Source organism: Tursiops truncatus, chromosome 12, assembly GCF_011762595.2.
Source record: "Tursiops truncatus isolate mTurTru1 chromosome 12, mTurTru1.mat.Y, whole genome shotgun sequence".
NCBI classification, from domain to species: Eukaryota; Metazoa; Chordata; class Mammalia; order Artiodactyla; family Delphinidae; genus Tursiops; species Tursiops truncatus.
This window is the reverse complement of record NC_047045.1, coordinates 46295358-46314455: the sequence shown is the minus strand read 5'-3', so window position 1 is coordinate 46314455 and position 19098 is coordinate 46295358. Positions and strand designations below refer to the sequence as shown.

Genomic DNA, 19098 nt, shown 5'->3' with positions numbered 1-19098 from the left:
ATCAAATCTGAATGAGTTCCTTGCTGGGTAGAGTAATCTTGGTTGTAGGTTTTTCTCCTTCATCACTTTAAATATGTCCTGCCAGTCCCTTCTGGATTGCAGAGTTTCTGCTGAAAGATCAGCTGTTAACCTTATGGGGATTCAAGGGAATTATTTTTATTTGTTTTTCGCTTGCTGCTTTTAATATGTTTTCTTTGTATTTAATTTTTGACAGTTTGATTAATACGTGTCTTGGTGTGTTTCTCCTTGGATTTATCCTGTATGGGACTCTGTGCTTCCTGGACTTGATTAACTATTTCTTTTCCCATATTTGGGAAGTTTTCAACTATAATCTCTTCAAATATTTTCTCAGTCCCTTTCTTTTTCTCTTCTTCTTCTGGAACCCCTATAATTCGAATGTTGGTGCGTTTAATGTTGTCCCAGAGGTCTCTGAGACCGTCCTCAGTTCTTTTCATTCTTTCTTCTTTATTCTGCTCTGCAGTAGTTATTTCCACTATTTTGCCTTCCAGGTCGCTTATCCGTTCTTCTGCCTCAGTTATTCTGCTATTGATCCCTTCTAGAGTATTTATAATTTCATTTATTGTGTTGTTCATTGTTGCCCGTTTCATCTTTAGTTCTTCCAGATTCTTGTTAAATGTTTCTTGCATTTTCTCTATTCTATTACCAAGATTTTGGATCATCTTTACTATCATTATTCTGAATTCTTTTTCAGGTAGACTGCCTATTTCCTCTTCATTTGTTAGATTTGGTGGGTTTTTATTTTGCTCCTTCACCTGCTGTGTGTTTTCCTGTCTTCTCATTTTGCTTATCTTACTGTGTTTGGGGTCTCCTTTTTGCAGGCTGCAGGTTCATAGTTCCTGTTGTTTTTGGTGTCTGTCCCCAGTGGCTAAAGTTGGTTCAGTGGGTTGTGTAGGCTTCCTGGTGGAGGGGACTAGTGCCTGTGTTCTGGTGGATGAGGCTGGATCTTGTCTTTCTGGTGGGCAGGTCCACGTCTGGTGTTGTGTTTTGGGGTGTCTGTGGACGTATTATGATTTTAGGCAGCCTCTCTGCTCATGGGTGGGGTTGTGGTCCTGTCTTGCTAGTTGTTTGTCATAGAGTGTCCAGCACTGTAGCTTGCTGGTCATTGAGTGAAGCTGGTTGTTGGTGTTGAGATGGTGATCTCTGCGAGATTTTCGCCGTTTGATATTATGTGCAGCTGGGAGGTCTCTTGTGGACTAGTGTCCGGAATTTGGCTCCCCCACCTCAGAGGCACAGCTCTGACTCCTGGCTGCAGCACCAAGGGCCTTTCATCCACACGGCTCAGAATAAAAGGGAGAAAAAGAAGGAAGGAAGGAAGGAAGGAAGGAAGGAAGGAGATAAAAGAAAATAAAGTAAAATAAAGTTATTAAAATAAAAAAATATTAAGAAAAAAAATTTTTTTAAGTAAAAAAAACCAAAAACTGACGGATAGAACCCTAGGACAAATGGTGAAAGCAAATTATACAGACAAAATCTCACACAGAAGCATACACATACACACACTCACAAAAAGAGGAAAAGGGGAAAAAATAATAAATCTTGCTCTCAAAGTCCACCTCCTCAATTTGGGATGATTCGTTGTCTATTCATGTATTACACAGATGCAGGGTACATCAAGTTGATTGTGGGTATTTAATCCGCTGCTCCTGAAGCTGCTGGGAGAGATTTCCCTTTCTCTTCTTTGTTCGCACAGCTCCCGGGGTTCAGCTTTGGATTTAGCCCCACCTCTGCGTGTATGTCGCCAGAGGGCGTCTGTTCTTCGTTCATATAGGACGGGGTTAAAGGAGCCACTGATTCGGTGGCTCCGGCTCACTGAGGCAGGGGGAGGGAGGGGTACGGAGTGCGGGGCGAGCCTGTGTTGGCAGAGGCCAGCATGACGTTGCACCAGCCTGAGGCGCGCCGTGTGTTCTCCCGGGGAAGTTGTCCCTGGATCCCGGGACCCTGGCAGTGGCGGGCTTCACAGGCTCCTCAGAAGCGGGTTGTGGAGAGTGACCTGTGCTGGCACACAGGCTTCTTGGTGGCGGCAGCAGCCCCCTTAGCATCTCATGCCCATCTCTGGGGGTCCGCGCTGTTAGCCGCGGCTCGCACCCGTCTCTGGAACTCCTTCAAGCAGCACTCTTAATCCCCTCTCCTCGCGCACCAGGAAACAAAGAGGGAAGAAAGTCTCTTGCTTCTTTGGCAGGTCCGGACTTTTTCCCGGACTCCCTCCCCGCTAGCCGTGGTGCCCTAACCCCTTCCGGCTGTGTTCACACCACCAGTCCTCTTCCTGCGCTCCGACCGAAGCCCGAGCCTCAGCTCACAGCCCCGCCCGCCCCAGTGGGTGAGCAGACAAGCCTCTCGGGCTGGTGAGTGCTGGTCGGCACCGATCCTCTGTGCGGAAATCTCTCCACTTTGTCCTCTGCACCCCTGTGGCTGTGCTCTCCTCTGCGGCTCCGAAGCTTCCCCCCTCCTCCACCCACTGTCTCCGCCCGCAAAGGGACTTCTAGTGTGTGGAAACCTTTCCTCCTTCACGGCTCCCTCCCACTGGTGCAGGTCCTGTCCCTATTCTTTTGCCTCTGTTTATTCTTTTTTCTTTTGCCCTACTCAGGTACGTGGGGAGTTTCTTGCCTTTTGGGAGGTCTGAGGTCTTCTGCCAGCGTTCAGTAGGTGTTCTGTAGGAGTTGTTCCACGTGTAGATGTATTTCTGATGTATCTGTGGAGAGGAAGGTGATCTCCACGTGTTAGTCTTCCACCATCTTTCCCCGGCCCGCCGTCTCCACAACTGTCGCAGCTTTGGCCGCTGGGGCCCCTCCAGATCCGGCAGCCTCAGTGAGGCCGCCCTCCCCTCGGGCTCTGGGGCAGTTCTGTGACAGTGGAGGAAAGAGACACCAAGCTGCGAGTTCCAGCTGTGCCCTACCTTGTTTTATGAGGCCAGCATTACCCTGATATCAAAGCCAAAGACACCACAAGTATGTATGTATATTCCTAGTAGATACGAAAGATCTTTAACACAATTCTAGGAAACTGAATCCAGCAACATATTAGAAGGATTATACACTATGAACTAATGGGATTTATCCCAGGAATGCAAAGATGATCCAATGAACAATAGCAAACAATATAATATACCACAGTAATAGCATGAAGGAAAAAAACATGTGATGGTGTCAATTGACACAGAAAAAGCATTTAACAGATCCCAACACCTTTTCATGATAAAAACATTCAACAACCTAGGAATATAAGGAAACCACCTCAATGATAAAGGTTATTTATGAAAAACCCACAGCTAACATCATTCTCAATGGTGAAAGAGTGATAAAAAACAAGACAAAGATACCTGCTTTTACCACTTTTATGCAACGCTGTACTGGAAGCTCTAGCCAGAGCAATCAGGCAATAAAAAGAAATAAAAGGCATCCAAATTGGAATGGAAGGACTATCACTATTCACAGGTGACATGACCTTATATATAGAAATCCAAAAAAATCCACAAAATAACTAATAGTGCTAATAAATGAATTCAACAATGGTGCAGGATACAAGATCAACACACAAAAATCAACTGTATTTCCATACATTGGGTACTGAACAAGTCAAAAAATCCAAGAAATAACTGCATCTAAAATTGCATCAAGGAGAATAAAATACTTAAAGATGAAATTTAACCAAGACCTGTACAATAAAAACTATGAAATATTGTTGAAAAAATTAATGAATACTTAATTATATTAAAAGATATCGCATGTTCACAGATGGAAGACTTGATTTTGTTACAACAGAAATACTCCACAAAGTGATGTGATATACAGCTTCAATGCAATCGCTATCAAAATGCCAATGGTATTTTTTAGAAATGGAAAAGTGAGGCATCAAATCTGCATGGAATTACAAGGAAACTTGAACAGCTAAAACAACATGGAAAAAAAATTTGAAGGTAAACTGAAGGACTCATACCTCCTGATTTCAAAACTTACCATAAAAGCTACAGTAATCAAAACAGTTACTGGCATAAGGACAGACATACAGATCAATGGAACAGAATGTAAGAATCCAGAAATAAACTCACACATGGATGGTCAACTCATATCCACCAAGGGTGTCAAGACCATTCAATGAGGAAAGAACAGTCTCTTCAACCAATCATGCTGGAACAAGTGGATGTCCACATATACCTCATGTCATATTAAAAAAATAGCTCTAGATGGATCAAAAATGCAAATATAAGAGATAAAACTATAAAACTCTTATTAGAAGAAAACAAAAGGGTTTCATGACCCTAGATTTGGCAATGGTTTCTTACAAATGACACCAAAAACATAAGCAACAAACGAAAAAAATAGATAAGTTGGACTTAATCAAAATTAAAAACTTTGTGAATCAAGGAAATTATCAAGAGTGAAAAGGCAACCCAGAGAATGCAAAAAATATTTAAAAATCATATACCTGACAAGAATCCAGAATATATGAAGAATTCTTATAACTCAACAACAAAAAGACAAATAACTGAATTTAAAAATATGCAAAGGAGTTAGATATTTCTCCAAAGAAGATACACAAATAGCCAACAAATGTATGAAAAGATGTTCAGTGTCATTAGGAAATGCAAATCAAAGCAAAATGAGATACCACCTCACATCCACTAGGATGGCTTAAATCAGAACAACAGACAAATGTTGGTGACAAAGTGGAGAAACTGGAACCCTCACACACTGCTGGTGGAAATGTAGAATGGTGCAGCTACTGTGGAAAAAGTTTGGTGGTTCCTGAAAAGTTAAAGATAGCGTTACTACATTACCCAGCAATTCCACCGGTAGGTAATATGTAAAAAGAATTGAAAACTGGTGTTCAAACAAAAACTTGTACACGAACATTCATAGGAGTACTATTCACAGTAGTCAAAAGGTGGAAATAATCCAAATGACCATCAACTGACGAATGTACCACAAAATGTGGTACATCCATACAATGGAATATTATTTAGCTATAAGAAGAACAAAGTATTGATACATGCTACCATATGAATGAACCCTGAAAACCATATGGTAAGTGAAAGAAGCCAGACACAAAAGGTCACACACTATAATGATTTCATTTATATGAAATATCCAGAATAGGTAAATACATAAAGACAGAAAGAAGATTAGTGATTTCCAAGGACTGAGGCACTGGAAAAAGGGGATGTGACTGCTTAATGGGTATTGGGGTTTTGTCTGGGGTGATAAAAAGTTCTAGAACTAGATAGTGGTTATGATTGCAAAACACTATGAATGTACTTACTGGCAGTAAATTGTATACTTTAAAATGGCAAATTTTATACTGTGTATATTTTATCACACACACAAAAAATATGTTCTAAAGGTTTTCCTATAAACAGTCTTTGAAGCCTCCTAAAACCATAACTCATTTAGAAATAAATTAGTTACACTGATTGTCTATATCAGGGGTTGACAAACTTTTTCAGTAAATACTTCTGGCTTCACAGGCCTTTCTCTGTTGCAACTATGAACTCTGTTGATGTAGCATGAAAGCAACTATAGACATTAAGTAAGCAAACTGATGTGACTGTGTTCCAATAAAATTTAATTTTCAAAAACAGGGGACAGGCCAAATTTGGCCTGAACACTGTAGTTGGCCAAGCTGTGATGTATACTATTTTTCTTCACTTGTATTAATGGGATTATTATGAGAAATTGCAAATCTTTTCTTGTCCAGATTTGCTGTATTATAAATTAAAGTTGAATTAAATTAAAACAACAAAGCTATATCAGTATAGAAAGTCCATAGACGCAAAAGGCTTATATTTACTGAGAATAAAACAAATTGAAACTCCCCAAGGCAGAATTGATAAAACCATATTATATTAATAGAAATTTTATGTATACTTAAGCATTAGCTAAATGTGAATTTTAGTGTGAACTACAGATTATCCATCATCTTTTTTAAGTTAATACCATTTTTCCTTTTGACCAACTACAGTGAGAACATCTGGCAGCTAACTTGACATTACTTCCTTTTTACGACCTTTCTCAATTTTTTAATGAACCTTTGAAACTTTCTAAACCTACTCTTTTTCTGAAATTTATTATGTTTATAACCAGGACTACATAGCTGGGTACTATTTGTCATTAGTTTTTTTTTTTTAGTTTGGTTTCTTTATTCATAATTAAAAGCTCCTTAGAACATTTAAAGGGATTAGAACTAATAAATACTTACTGCTTAATAAACCATTACCAACTTGAGATATTAACAAATAATAAAATGACCTAGAGACAGAGAGCAAAAGTGAAAAGAGAAACAAAGTGCTCACAGTTAATCTACAAACCATATAATCAGGCCAAAAAAGTCTCAAATTGAAAATTTAAGAGATGTTTTTAATAGTATGAACTTCAAAATAACTCTGATATTGAACCCTGAATCAGTGTTTTCCTTCATGGCTCAACTAAATTCTCAAATACCATAAAGCTTAACTCTGGATAAGCCCAAAGTAAATGAAATCACAAGTGGTTCAGTGGCCTCCACATAGTAGGTACTCAATGTTAGTTGAGTGAAATGATGCTGAGAAATCCATTTTGTCCATGGAAAGTTATACTCCCTAAAATAATAAAATATCTTTTACAAAATCATATCTAAAAATTTATTCTTCCTATCCAATTTCTCAGTTTGGAAAGGATGGAGAATGGGCTAGAAATGATAAGAGTAAAATTTTCCCTTTCAATTAGTTTTTCCTTTTTCACTATTTACCACTGGCATTTAGCCTAAATAAAAATCCTCTTAGTAAATGATAACCAACATAGATAAAGAAACCTATCTTTCAAATAATTTTATGTCATTTCTGTAAAGAACCTTACATTACAGGGTAATGTTTTTTTTTAAAAAAGTATAAGGTATTTGAAAAAGAAACCACTAGCTAAGTCATTTTAAGTAAAATTCTAATTCTGAAAGAAAACTCTTTGTTCTCTGAACATTTCAAAATCAAATATGAAAACCTGACACCCTCAATACATCATCTGTTCATGTATTAAATACTCCGTGCTTTAGCAACTTTTATTGTATTAAAAACTACTACTTATCTTTGTTTTGTAGAATAATTATATTAGCAGAGTAAGCATCAAGTAAGCAAGGACCACTGTGAAGTGTGGCTTAAGAGAACATAAAAGACAGATATGATACAATTGGAAAATTTTTGTTGTTGTTAGTTTTACGTACTTTCAAGCTATTTCAGGCTTGGATAAACATAAGCGAAATTTAAAAGTATCATTGAAGAACTTAATTGTGTATGTAGTAATATAGTGTAGAAAACAGTCTGCTTTTCCCAAAGTAGTATTTAATCATGATAACTTAAAGTACTTACTCTAAAAGAGGTGGAAGTATTTCACAATTCAAAACAAAATCTCTGCATTCTGCATTGTCACCAGCAATATTACCAAGTGCCCAAACAGCCTTAGAAAAATAAGAAAAAAAGATTCTTTTATGACAATATCTTAAATAAGATGCTCTCTCTTAAGAATGAGATTTTAGTGTAGAAGGAAAAAAGTGATAGTTTTCAAGATGTTAAAACAAAACATGCTAGTAGGAAACAAGAAAGGAAAACTTTAAAAGTACCTTTAGTAATATTTTTAGTCAAATTGAAGCATAGGGCATTTAAAAACTTTTTCTTACATTCTAGTGAAATGTTTATTCTGTTCAACAAAGTGATAGTGTGTCTACTCTGAATCTACATGGAGAGACAAAATAGAGTTGACCCTTGAACAATGAGGGGGTGAGGGGCACCAAGCCCTGCACAGTCGAGAATCCATGTATAACTTTACAGTTGGCCCTCCTTATCCAAGGTTCTGCATTTGCAGATTCAACCAACCTCAGACTGCATAGTACTGTAGTACGTATTTATTACAAAAAATCCATGTGTAAGTGAACCGCACAGTTCAAACCTGTTGTTGTTCAAGGGTCAACTGTATATCTATATTTAGTGAATCTTCCAATTACCTATGCTAGAGGTTTGCTCCTATGCCAAGGAATCCACTCACTGGGAAGGGACTGACTTGTAAAAGAAAAAAGGACAGACAAACCATAGGAAAGGAAGGTAAAGCTAATGTGAGAATTGGCTTGAATTGATGCTTGAAAATAAGTTTAGAGTTAGTCCAGCTTAAATAAATGGTAGTAAAAGATTATTCAAATATTAAATTTCAATTAGATGAGAAATTACACAGATGCAAATGATCATTATATTCTCATTTCAAGCTTTTCATATAAGTATAAAAGTAGACATTAAGTTACTTTTTCAATTGGGAAAATTTTATTTTAACATCTAAAATATGCATTAATATTTTTAACATCTACTCTAGACCTACGCTTATTGTCTATTTTTTTAAGAAAAATTTTTTAAAGTGATGACATTTTGCAACCTGTGAAGTATTTTGTTGGTGGGGATATAAATTTGTTAACATTTTTGGAAGTCTACTTTGAAATATGTAATAAGAAATTTTAAATTTTTTCTTTGACTGAGTAAAGTCATTTTTCCCTAATGAAATAATAGCGGTACATATATATGTCAAGTCATATTAATATCAAGACCGATATACAATGATGTTCATCACAATATTATTAACACTAATAAGCTAGAAATAACTCAAATGTACAACTATTGAGGAATAGATAAATTATGGTACCTACCTGAATGGATAATGAGTAATCAGTAAAATTTTCTTGGAAGAATAATTAATGCTGTATGCAAAGGCTCTCAATACTAGTGTTAAGTGGGAAAAAAATATACACATAAAAATATAAATATAAACAAACAGATGGAATGGTAGAGAGATCTACAGATCAATTTGCATGAAAATGATCCAAAACGAAAATATAAAAACATTCGACTTTCTCTGGATGGAACAAATTATATGTGATTAAATTTTCCCTGTTACAACAACTATGAGAAAGTTTAATCTAAAATGGTTCATTCAAAATAATGTGATATATTAAAAAGAAACAATGAAATAATCTACATACATGCAAAGAACAAGGAATCAGACTGGCCCAGGTTTAAAACCTGGTTCAGCCATTCACTGTGACTTTGGGTAGATTACTAACTTTTCTGGGTCTCACTCAGTATGCTCTTTTATAAATGGGAATAGTAATTCCCAATAGCTGAGATCCCATGTTTACAAAACCCAGGATTATGCCTAAGACAGTTCATTCTTCCTTCCTTCTAATTTGACAGTAAATAGAAATTATTGTATTCTAATAAATGTAAAACACAGGCAACTTGGTAAAACTGAATTTCAAACCATAATCGCAAATGGTACTTTCAAGAGAAAGTTAAAATCTAGTAGATATAATAGGTCAAATTAGAAACGTTACCTGTTCTTGAACATCTTCATGCTCTGAATTAAGAAGTTTGATAAAAATTGGAACAGCCCCAGTTTCAATCACTACTTTGGTATGTAGAAAAGTTCCAGATGCTATATTAGTTAATGCCCATGCAGCTTCAAACTAAGGAAAAATAAAAGTAGAATAAATGAAAGCACCCAAAAAATGTCAGAAAGGGGAAGAAAGGAAGAAGAGAGGGAGTAAAGACTTAGCTGAACAAATCGGAGAGAAAGACTGACTTACGATTAATAAGATTTAATGTGAAATCAGATTTGATAGGTAAAAATGCTTTATTTTAAAAAAAGGACTCTTCAATCTGGAAAAATAAGAACTGAGAAGAATATAATAAAATTTACAAATCATGAGCAATAAATGAACACATTTGAATTTATAATTCATAAAACTCCTAATGTTTACAATTAGGGAGCCAGGTATTCTAAAGCAAGCAGTGCAAAAATAAATGAGACACTACTTAATAGAGTAATAGTATACCTATGGAACTTAGAATCATAAAAGGTATTTTTGTTTCCCTAGGCATCATCTAGTCCTAACCTCCTCACTTAAGAAATAAGAAAATTATAAGTCCAGACATTTAGGTGATTTGTTCAAGGTCAAAGAGTTCATTATTAGCAGATATCTTTTAAAACATGTGCAGGCCAAAGAAAATTTGTTTGTGGGCCAATCTGGCATGTAGGCCCCCAGTTTGAGGCCTCTCTATTAGATCAATGTTTCGAACTAGCATATTTCATATGAACTTGGATAATATGGCACAGCATATAGCTGCCCCAAGAGCATACTGCTGAATTTCATTAGGTTTCAAGTGTAATGATTAATAAACACTCAAATCACCAATATTCTTCTTGAATACTGCATGCTCTCTGCACATGTTATTCTCACAACCTGAAATTAATTTTCCGTTTTTCAGCCTATTAAACTTTCATTCACCCTCAAGACTAGCCATGCGACACTACTAAACCAAAAAAACCCCAGATAAGTTGCCATGTTCTCTGTGCTCCCAAAGCACTCTGTATATTGTTTTGCTAGCATTAACTGTACTATGGTATCACAGATCTGTTTGTGTGTTTGTCTCCCCCAACAGAGTGAAGAATTTCTGCAGAGAGGGACAATATCTTACTCAATTTTTTAACTACAATGCCTTATACAATGTATTGCTTAAACTAACACTCAATTTTATTCATTCATATTCACTCATTTCTTCTTTCAATCACTTAGAATTAAAGAGCCAAATAAAAAACTAGTTATCAGGAGGTTTAGGTTTTAGTCTGGACTCAGAGCTTATGAATAAGGCAAATGGACTAGATCATGATCTCCCGTCCTTTCAGCACTATCACCTAAAGACTCTGAATGCTAATTGACAATAAGACTATACTATGGATAAAAGGGTCTTTTCCTCAGACACCCTTGTTGTAAACATTCTCAACAATTTTTCAGCATAAAGCTCATGATGGTTAATAGTCACAGGTTCAACACATTCCTTTGCTTACAACTAGATGTGAGGACCTTTCCCAAATTACTCAGATAAGTGGAACACAATTCTAAGTTGTAATTTCAACAACTATTACTCAAATATTAGTAAAAGTCCTCCATGACCAACAAGAGCATTGAGAAATTAGGTGTAGGTCTTGTGCAATTCCTGATAGATATAATTCCACCCTGTACACTTACTTAAGAATATTTATAGCAATGAAAGTCAGGAAGAACAATCTTAAACAGTAAAATACCTGCAAACTTCAGTAATTTACTATTAGTAGCCAATTATTTGGAAGACATCTTACAATTTTCACTATAGTATAACTGAGAAGCAATGCTCTTTAGGACAAACTTAACGTTGGTCACATTTTAAGTAGATTATACTGATTCGTTCTTTTTTCAAAAAAAGAACTAATCAATCAGACTAAAATGTTTTAAGAGGTACAAGAGTTTATACTAAAAAGTTACAACTTTAGTTAGCTAAGAGCCAAAAAAATTTAACCATTAAATTAACATTTTGATTTATGGTTTTCTAAAACGAAAGTTATTAAAGGTTGACAACTACAAAATTTTTCTTAACATTAGGAATGATTTTATATATTTTTCCCAAAATTGTTTAATAACAGTTCCTAGAAAAAATTAGCATTGCAACCTTGACCAAGGCAAGACAGGTAGCACCACCTTTAATTGCCAAGTATTTACTGAATGCTTACAATATACTCAGTACTGTAGAAGCTGCTTTCACTAGACACATTAATCCTATGTCATTTCTGGAAAAAGATTAAGAAAGTAAACTACAGAACTCACTTGTAATGTACAATTTTCATTTCTTTCAAGAAATTTTACGAATCTCTGCACAACTCCTGGTTTCTGTATAACTTGATCAATTGGTGGATTAGGTTCTGAAAATTAAAAAATAATTAAGTTATTACATAGACACAAAAACACAATGATCTGGACCCTATGCCAATTAACAGGGCACATAAAATAACTCTTTCCTAGGTTTCACTGATCCAGTTTAAAACCCTTAGCTGGATGTAGCTGAAGAAAATAAACGTTCTCATAATTGCAATGTTTACTGCAAAAAAAAAAAAAAAGCAAATTGTTTTTCATTACCATAATGATAAGAAAATTTTAAAATATTTCCTATACAAATATTTATAATTCATAAATTGAATGCTATTTAGGAGGTCACCTTCACAATATGGGAATATTTCAGTCCAATACTCAAAATACCAATCGAAGGATAAAGTGTCTTCTAATTCTTCATAACTATACTCCAATTTCCAGGGATGTCTCTTTCACTATCAACCACGAATTGCCTAATGTCTTTCAGCTAGATAGGTTCTATTTTGTCAGGGTATTATTTATTATTTACAAAAATGCTATTGAAGTACCTAGAATTCTTGATAAATTCTCATGAAATGCTGAGGACTTTTGAGAATCATAAAATCTCTAAGAAATTTTAAAACAAAGATATGTAAATTGAAAACAAAGATATTTCTGGGACTTCCCTGGCGGTCCAGAGGTTAAGACTCTGCGCTTCCAATGCAGCAGGCACGGGTTCAATCCCTGGTTGGGGAACTAAGATCCCACATGCTGCGGGGCACAGCCAAAATAAAACAAAGATATTTCAGCTCCCAATAATATAAGTACCAAGAATTCTTTCTCCTCCCTTGGCTTCAGCAACAAATACACTCTTGTGGTTCTCCAGGAACTTCTTCACTGTTGTTCCTTCGGGTTAGTTTTCTCCGTTATTTATTCTCCTCCTAGAAAATGTATTTCTAGGAAATCCCCTCCTAGAAAATCTGTTTCTATTTTATTTCTATTTTGCTAATTCAGTTATCACTTATCATTCACAAATCTAACCCCCGTAAATTCTTTTTTCCTAGATTCTGTCCCACATTTTTAAGTGCTTATGGTTACATTTTTCCCCCACAGCTTCTTTAAAATGTAGCATAAACAAAACCAAACTCATAATATCACTATGCTTATTCCTTCCCCTTGCCCTGTGCCCACCACACAAATTTGTCTGAGCTATCTGTCCACCTGGTTACACGAGAGAAATCTCATTTCCACTTTTGACTCTTCCTTTTCTTAATTCCTGTTTGAGTATGTTACTGATCATAAATAATGTTTAATAAGTAGAATTAATAAATGAATGATAACCATAAAAGGTCTACAAATCCTGCTTGTTTGATACAGAAAAACCTTATTATTAAGTTTTAAGTCAGTTTAAATCTTAGAAATTGTGTTCTCAACTGTTAAGAAAGATTTATTTAGGAATGGACTTCTTGGTAATTCCCTGGCGGTCCAGTGGTTAGGACTCCACGCTTCCGCTGCAGTCCGCACAGGTTCCATTCCTGGTCGGGGAACTAAGATCCCACAAGCTGCATAGTGTGGCAAAAAAAAAAAAGGAATAGACTTTTTTCTTCCTTTTCTTCTTTTTTCTACAAATCTGCTATCTTTCTAACTTGCTCAAAAATTGGGAGATTTCTGCAAAATTAGTAAAGTTAAAACTATAAAATTTTGTTTGGGTGTTCTAAATGAAAAGTCTGGATTCTTCAAAATGTAAATTCCAGACCATAGCTTAAACTGTTCTTATAGTTATAAAACATCAACAAGATAAAATAATATATATTATTAATGCCTTTATTCCCATCTTAAAAAAAATCAAAACAAAGTTATTAGGTTGTGGTTACCATCTTTACCTTCCAGTTCTTTCTCTTTTCCCAAAAGAAAATTCTAAATCTACTTTCCCCTTATTTTTGTAAAGGACAAAATTTTGTCTTGCTCTTTTTGAGCAGAGAAGAAAGGGGAGGTTGAGAAAAGGAAGTAAACATAGAAAATTGGTTTTCTAGTTAGAGGGTGGGGAGAAGTGGGTATTGAGACTACCTGAATATGTAGATAAAGAAATATAGACAAAGATATATATATAGATTTAAGAACCCAAATATGATCTCTTCTGGGGAATTACTTTACAGTTACTTTCATCTAAAAGAAAGCAATTAAAGTGTGCTTGGATCATCAAGTAATCTAACAAGTATCATGAACTTTTAACTTTTACATTGATATTATACTGACAGAATAATAGCCTACCTTATCTTATAAAGGTGATGAACTATTACAGGGAAGACAATATGGCAATGTAAACATAAGTAACATAGAGGAATATCTGCTTCAGCACTGAAGACTAATCAAGAGTCATCCACAACAAAAAAGCCTTGGAGAAACAAAACTGGGATTGAAGAAAAGAATAATTTGTGATTTACATCTGTAAGAGTGGCCATAATAGGGAAGTAAATAACAGATTCTAGCAAAAGGTCACTATCATGACTTAAATCAGAGGAGTTCTATTTCTATTTCTAGCTCCAGTTCTAGTTCTAGCTCCTTCCCCATATTTCCTACAGTGATGGATCAAGGAAAATTATAGTAAATCTAATATTCTTCTAGACCTAAAATATTTGGCAGGAACTCACACCAATCAGCAAAAGAAAGTGTCTATAATTCCTGACATATGCCCAACCTGGGCAAGCATAATCCCACTACAAGGAACAGAAAAATCATTGAATCTATGAAAAAGATACTATATTTTAAAAGACACAGAACACCCTGAGGAATTAAGAATGAAGATAAATTCAATAATGGGGAAGCTGTGGTGTAAAAACTGGTGGCAAACTCTAACATTCTTAAATACAATTAAATCTAAATTAATTCTGTTAATTGGTTATAACATAATACATATGCCAAAAAGAAATCTTAAAAGAGAATATGGTAATATAAAAATTATTGATGTGTTACTATTAATACATTTAACCTATTTTTTAAATTAATGTTTTAATTTATAAATATTAATCTGACTAAAAAAAAATCCAAATTAAAAAACAAAAACTGTGGAATATGGTGAGGAAGAGGAAGCTACTCTTGATTTTATAGGGTCTCCTAACATTGCTAAGCTACTTTTGCTTGGAAGATAAGGGATGGAAAAGGAAAATTAAAGGTACTTATGAAAAAGAACTACAATAAGAAAGCAAAGGTAATAGCCTGTAATCTGTGCTGAACTGAACACAAGATTTCTTTTATTCCTCGTACGTTACTAAATTTTGTCTTTCAGGAAGATACGGCAGCTAGCCAAGGGCAATTTCAAAATCTTATCAGTTCATGTATACAGCTCAATAAAATTAGAATTACTAATCCTATAAATTCCATGTATGAAAGATGAGATAGACTAAGGGTTAAATTTTTATTTAATAAGGAATTTTTATAAACTCAATATAATATTGGATAAATAACATAAATAGGCAAATTATAAATTATAATGGTCAATAATAAAAAATATTCAACTTAGGTACTCAAAAACTGCCACACTATAAGCACTATTATATAACCATCTTTTTCTTTTTTAAAGATAGCTGTGTTGGTAAGAATATAGTGAAATGAATATCTGCACAAACTAAAGATGGGAATGTAAATTAATACACTGTTTATTCCCTTTGACCCACGATTTCACTTTTATAAATTCATACTAAGGAAGCTTTAGGTTATACAAGGATTTATGTAGCTTTGCTTATGATAATCAAAATTTGGTGAATCACTTTGCTGTATACCTGAAATTAACACAACGTCGTAAATCAACTATACCCCAATATAAAATACAAATTAAATTTTTAAAAGTTTAGAAAAAAATATCTGATTGATTGATTATTCATTTTACAGTCATGCTCTGATGTTAAAAAAATGTCTGAGGGCTTCCCTGATGGCACAGTGGTTAAGAATCCACCTGCCAATGCAGGGGACATGGGTTCAAACCCTGGTCCGGGAAAATTCCACATACCACAGAGTAACTAAGCCCGTGCGCCACAACTACTGAAGCCCACTGACCGAGAGCCTGTGCTCCACAACAAGAGAAGCCACCGCAGTGAGAAGCCCACACACCACAACGAAGAGTAGCCCCCTGCTCCCTGCAACCCAACACAGCCGAAAATAAATTAATTAATTAAAAAAAAAAATCAACTGATTTTGACCACAGATGTATGGGTTTATTTCTAGACTTTCAATTTAAAAAAATAAATAAAATAAAAAATTTTTAAAGTCTGAAAAATATTCCTACAAGAATTTAAAAATATGTATTTCTAACTTTCTTTCTTGGCAATGGGACTAATTTGGGACTATATTTGCTTCTTTAAATCCTTTTATATTTGCAGATATTCTACAATCAACATGCGTTACTTTGATAATATAATGTTTAAAAAAGATGTTATTTTAAAATATATTTTAGAGAAAAATTAAGACCTACTGGCAAAGAAAGTGCCTTGAAATAAAAAAATATAATAAATAAAACTGTACTACAAATTCTTGTAAGATCAAATAAGCATACTGAAAATAATTCTTGCCTTTAGAAAGCAGCTTTCTAAATTTCTGTGTTGCTGTTAGTTGTTGATCAGCATTATTAGAAAAAATCATCTGAACCATATCTGTGGTAATAACTTCTTCCTAAAACACAGAAAATACAATTGTTATTTAAATATTTTGCATTAGTAATTTTGCTGTATCATCTCTGTAATACTGTTGAAATATAGTTTGAAATACGTTTTGTAATATCTACCTCTGGAATGGGTACAGTGGAACTGATATCCGGATCCTGGATAGGATTTTCTAACATAGATTCATCATTTCTGGGCAAAGAGACATTTCGGCGTTTGAATAACTATAATAAAGAGAAATAACAATATATTGAGCTTTCCATAAAACAAATTCCCATAGAATTATATTTTTCCTTTACTGAACAAAACAATAATTTTATCATTCAAAATTCTGAATATTTTAGTATTTCTTAATCATCACACCATAACAAATTTATGAGTAGTTTTGGGGCTAAATTAGCTCTTGTCCTGTAGACTGCTTCTTAATCTCAGGTCTTTTACCAAAGTCTAGTAGCATAAGCAGAGTACACATTTATATTTTACAGCACTTGGAAAACCACATACGCTTATACTAAATTATGAGATGTCTAAGAAGAAAATCTTAGTTAAAAAGCATATGTGTTATATGAGTGAGATAATGTGGTATATTAACAGAGTTAGTATATTAGATTAACAAGGAATAGAGAGCAGCTCTCAGGAAAGAGGACCCTATGCTTATTAACTCAGGAGTGAATATAAAGAAAAAAAAAAGAGGAGGAAAGAGACATAGTCAGGTCACTGAGAAAGATTTATAGGTACATCTCATAAATCAAAATTGACGAAAAAAATCTGGTATCACATACTTTTTGATAGGTAAATAAATTCTGCTGTTCCTCAGTCTGTACACAGTTCTCTTTCTATTCATTTATTCAAGAGATTTTTTTTTTTTTGAGTACCTACTGTAATATAGTAGAGACTATGTTAGCTACTACAAATAGGGGAACGACAAATAGTCATATTTCCAAAACAGGCCTTTTTCTACTTTCTTCATTGCTAGTCCTTTTTACACATTAGTTTTAATTCATGTATGTGAGGACCATACCCTCCTAATTATTTATGAATACTCCTAAATTTAGGTATATCCTGGAATGAAAAATGTTGAGATGCATTCTTTTAATTTTTCTATTCCTTATGTCACATATATAAAGTTCAAACAGAGAAGGCTAAGAGGTCTGCCTGATAACTATAGGAGGAACAGTATGAATAGCATAGGAAAACGATTATAATTAATTTAGGGGCAAGAGCTATGAAAATCATAAAGCAACAAATGAATACAATTAACATTTTTTTAAGAGGCAAATTTTACAATGACAAGTGGAAGTGATCTAAATAGGCTCAAGAGTAAAAATTACTTAGCACTGGAGCAGAAATATTAATGTAAAAGGTTTATCAATGGAAAGGAGAAGCCATTCTTGTTGGTGATTAAAAATAGCACAGGATTCTGATTCGTGAATTTGCTAATATTATTACTGGAGCCTAATAAACTAAAATATATATTTACCCATATTCAATTTCCTAAAACACTTTTTTCATTTAAAATTATCTAAAAATTAGCAGCAATAATAATACTACTTCTAAACTCTTTATATAATGTTTTTACGTTAACAGAATTAAATATTTTAAAACACCTACCTGTTCTTCCCTTTTTTGTTTTCGAAGTTGTATTCCTTCTTCTTCTCTTCGTCTACGCATCTCTTGGGGATTTAGGGCTTTATTCTTATAACTTTTCATTCTATAGTTATCTTTCCCTGGACAAGCCATGGCATCTTAAGATTAGGAGAGAAGAAAACAGATACTGATAACTCTCAAAACAACACAAGATGTTTACTCTAGGGCAATTAAATTCAGGCTCATGGATTAAATAGACCAACAAAACCCATTCTGAAAATTATGTACAAAGAATACATTTCTTCACCGCCATATCAAAATTGGAGCAAAATGACCAAATATTTTAGAACTTAACTATCAAATAATAGATTTTGGTCTAAACACAAAGTCATTACCCTAATTCCACTGATTCTGAGATGCACTCCCCCATCCCTGGTATTTTAAACTTTCTGTAAGTGAGATGCATCTTAAAATTACTGTCAGCCAGGAACTAATCATGAAATAGTTGGGTAAAAAACTTCTAAATTACAGCTTATGGAAAGATCAAGAAATAACCAGCAATGAATTATCTTATTTTCAATAAAATATGGTATCAGGCTTCAGTAAGCACACCTCACGTATTTATTGGGGTCTGTCTTCTTTCATTTACTTAAGGCACTGCCTAAAGAACTAAAGCCACACAGATCATGACCTGAGTTATGGCTGCCTTACCAGTTTTCAGTACTAGAGTATAATTAGTTCTTTTAAAATACTGAAATACTTCTACTTTATTTTTAAGTAGTTTTATTATAAATGTTTTTTTAAAATTAACATTTATATAAACATTTTAATAAGTATATTTAAAATATATATTTTATATAAATATAAAATTGTATATTTGAATATATATAATAGTTTTAGAATAAGAATTATAAACACTTCTTAGTATTATATTAATATTTTGGTATTATTGGAAACAAATACAAAATTACTAATACTATAACCTATCCTGCATTTACACATTAAAAAAAATCAGTCTAAAGCAGGGTTTCAATTTGAATTTAATATGAGAGATAATTAATACCTATCTAGAATGTTATTCTGATAAATTCTGATGACATACCCATGTATAGCCAGAGAGAATGCTGTAATCAATTAGCACTTATGAAGTAAACAGGAGAGAAGGAGAGATGGG

At 34.1% G+C, this 19098-nt stretch overlaps 1 protein-coding gene across 1 annotated transcript in view; it reads right to left on the bottom strand.

The window, feature by feature from the left end:
- Nucleotides 1-19098, bottom strand: part of KPNA5 (karyopherin subunit alpha 5) — a 44733-nt gene that overhangs the window by 21634 nt on the left and 4001 nt on the right. The window contains exons 2-7 of the mRNA XM_019929633.3: nucleotides 17949-18082; nucleotides 16460-16561; nucleotides 16248-16347; nucleotides 11662-11756; nucleotides 9355-9486; nucleotides 7352-7440 (exon numbers count right to left, since the gene is read on the bottom strand). Of these exons, the coding sequence (XP_019785192.1) occupies nucleotides 7352-7440; nucleotides 9355-9486; nucleotides 11662-11756; nucleotides 16248-16347; nucleotides 16460-16561; nucleotides 17949-18077 (647 nt within the window). The 5' untranslated portion in view covers nucleotides 18078-18082. The remainder of the gene's footprint in view (nucleotides 1-7351; nucleotides 7441-9354; nucleotides 9487-11661; nucleotides 11757-16247; nucleotides 16348-16459; nucleotides 16562-17948; nucleotides 18083-19098) is intronic.